General features: G+C 34.8%; 1 protein-coding gene across 1 annotated transcript in view; it reads left to right on the top strand.

The window, feature by feature from the left end:
* Nucleotides 1–687, top strand: part of LOC110265825 (vegetative cell wall protein gp1-like) — a 1258-nt gene extending 571 nt beyond the window's left edge. The window contains exon 3 of the mRNA XM_021109166.1: nt 27–687. Coding sequence (XP_020964825.1) covers nt 27–687 — 661 coding nt within the window. The remainder of the gene's footprint in view (nt 1–26) is intronic.

Here is a 2576-nt window from a genome sequence, read left to right as displayed (position 1 = left end):
TGCTGCCGTTATTTCTGCCGCCAAAGCCATCACCACCGCCGTCTTCGCTGCCACCCCCACCGCCCCTGCCACCGCCCTTACCAGCGGGATGCGACACCGCCAAACCCAGCACCCTCAGCACCCACGTCGTCACCAGTCAATCCAGCACCCTCACCCCACTCGTTGCCCGCAGTCGATCCTTACCAGTGGTATCCGACACCGCCAACCCCAGCATCTTCACCCCCGTGTCGCCACCAGTCAGTCCTTACCAGCGGGATCCGACACTGCCAACCCCAGCACCCTTGTCGCTACCAGTCAGTCCAGCACCCTCACCCCGTCGTCGTCCGCAGTCAAACCTTACCAGGGGTATCCGACACTGCCAACCCAGCACCCCCTCACCCCCTCGTCGCCTGCAGTCGATCCTTAGCAGCGGGATCTGACACCGCCAACCCCAGCACCCTCCCCCTCCCCTCGTCGCCCCCCAGTCGATCCTTACCAGTGGTATCCAACACCGCTAACCCCAGCACCTTCAACCCCCTCATCACCACCGGTCATTCCTCAACTAGAGATCCTGAAACTGCAGCAGAGACAGAAGCTAACGGTGGAAACTATCATCATGGTGGCAACATCTTATGTCGTTTGTCCTACCTTTTCTGCAGGTATATGTGTGTTAATTTTCTGTTATCATACATTGAATTTGAGTTATGATTTTGAAATTTTTTTATTTTTAAGTACTTTTTTATTTGGTATTATTACTATTTTATATTTGAAGTTAATTAGTTTGGTCATGTATTGTTTAAAAATCTTAAAATTGGAACATTTGGAACATGCTTTTATTTTTTTTTAAATTAGGTTTAGTTTGTCTTTTTATTTTTATTTTTTGGTTGGGATTATAATTTACTTTAAGGAAAAGTTTAAGGTTAAGTCTACAAAAAAATTTGTAGATGCTCTTTATTTTACCTCAGTTACATTAAGTACAATAGGATATGGGGATATTACTCCTCGTTCTACATGGAGTAAAATAGGAACTATTTTTGTATCTCTTTGTTGCCCTTTTGCATCTAATATTCTTCAAAGTTTCATAAAATACCTTTTTAAAAAGTTAGAATCATGCATCATTACAACATTTGCAGCATGCATACCAAATAGGTGGATAGTTGAGAATAAGTTAGTCCAAAAAGTAAAAGTTTGTTCAGCCATTGTACAATGATAATGAATGAAAGCAATTTTTTTCATACTTTTTTCTTTTCTCCTGGTAATATATTTATTTATTTTACATACACAACAATTACATCGTGTGAGCATAAAAATATAAAAATATAGTTAACGAAAAAAATGAATTAAAATAGAAATAAAAATTCATATTTTTCAAATAAAACTTGGTGTATATAGTAGTAAAGTGATTACAACTTAAGATAATATCACTAAAACAATTCATAAGAGACCTCTTGTTTGGGGACAACAACCGAAAAAAGTGAAAACATCACTGCCACTGTCAATCTGCACATAAAAATCAACTGCCAATTGCACTCCTGAATAGTACAGCCTGAAATTCAAAGGATTTAAACTAATTATTTATTATAAAATAAATTAAAAAAAAAAAAGAGAAGTTGGAACTTACCAAACTTGAAGGCACATTTCTATATCTGAATTCTCTTATCACACGTTGGCGTAACAATCAAAGATTAAAGAGTATGTGACTCACCCAAGAGCAAAACTCAATCCCATGTTCAAATGCAAGGTTCTATAAAAAATTGAATAAAATCATTGAAAAATGGATTCCCAATAAGAAGTTGATTGATCAAGAGGCAAAATCCAAGCAAACATTATCTAACTTTCGTGAGTATATTTTAAAAATTTACAATTTTATACTTTTGATCAAAATATTTTTTTTGTAAATTTAGAACAAATTATAATTTCATAAAATGACCAATAATATATACAATAATGAACCCAATAATGAAATCAATTCTCATTTCTTAATACTTTTAAATTCAACAAAAAAAGACAAAAAGTCTAAAAAATAAGGCCCATAATCTATCTTCAATAATTGATTTTCACTTTGGGCTTGTTTGGGTGAGCTTTTGAGAAAAGATCGTTTTTCGAATTATCTTTTTTTAAAAGATCTTATAGAGAAGTAAAAGTAATTTTATGTTTGGATATCTCATGTAAAAAGGTCTTTTTATCTATCAATTATGTTTGGGTATAACAATATAAAAGTACTTTTTTTGTTCATTTATTACACAAAAAACATCTTTTTTTTAAGGAAAAAGGATCTTTTAAAAAAAGATGTAAATTACAGCTTCTCAAAAAAGATCTTTTTTTATTTTACTAGTGTTTTTACTTTTACTACTAGAAATTTGCCAAACACGTTAAAAAATAAAAAAAATCTTTTTTCATTGAAAAAATATCCCTTTTTTTTAACAAAATAATGACGCCCAAACATGCACTTTATCTTAGAATTGAACCTATAAAATTGTTGATCCAATATTTTTTTCACTTTATTTTTTTTCACAGGCCTATGAATCTATGACTATGTTGGAGAGGATGAATCATCCCCACCACCCAACCCCACCCCACCACCACCTTCACCGCCG

The sequence above is a fragment of the Arachis ipaensis genome, chromosome B01 (genome assembly GCF_000816755.2).
Source record: "Arachis ipaensis cultivar K30076 chromosome B01, Araip1.1, whole genome shotgun sequence".
NCBI lineage: Eukaryota > Viridiplantae > Streptophyta > Magnoliopsida > Fabales > Fabaceae > Arachis > Arachis ipaensis.
This window is presented reverse-complemented; position numbering and strand designations above follow the sequence as displayed.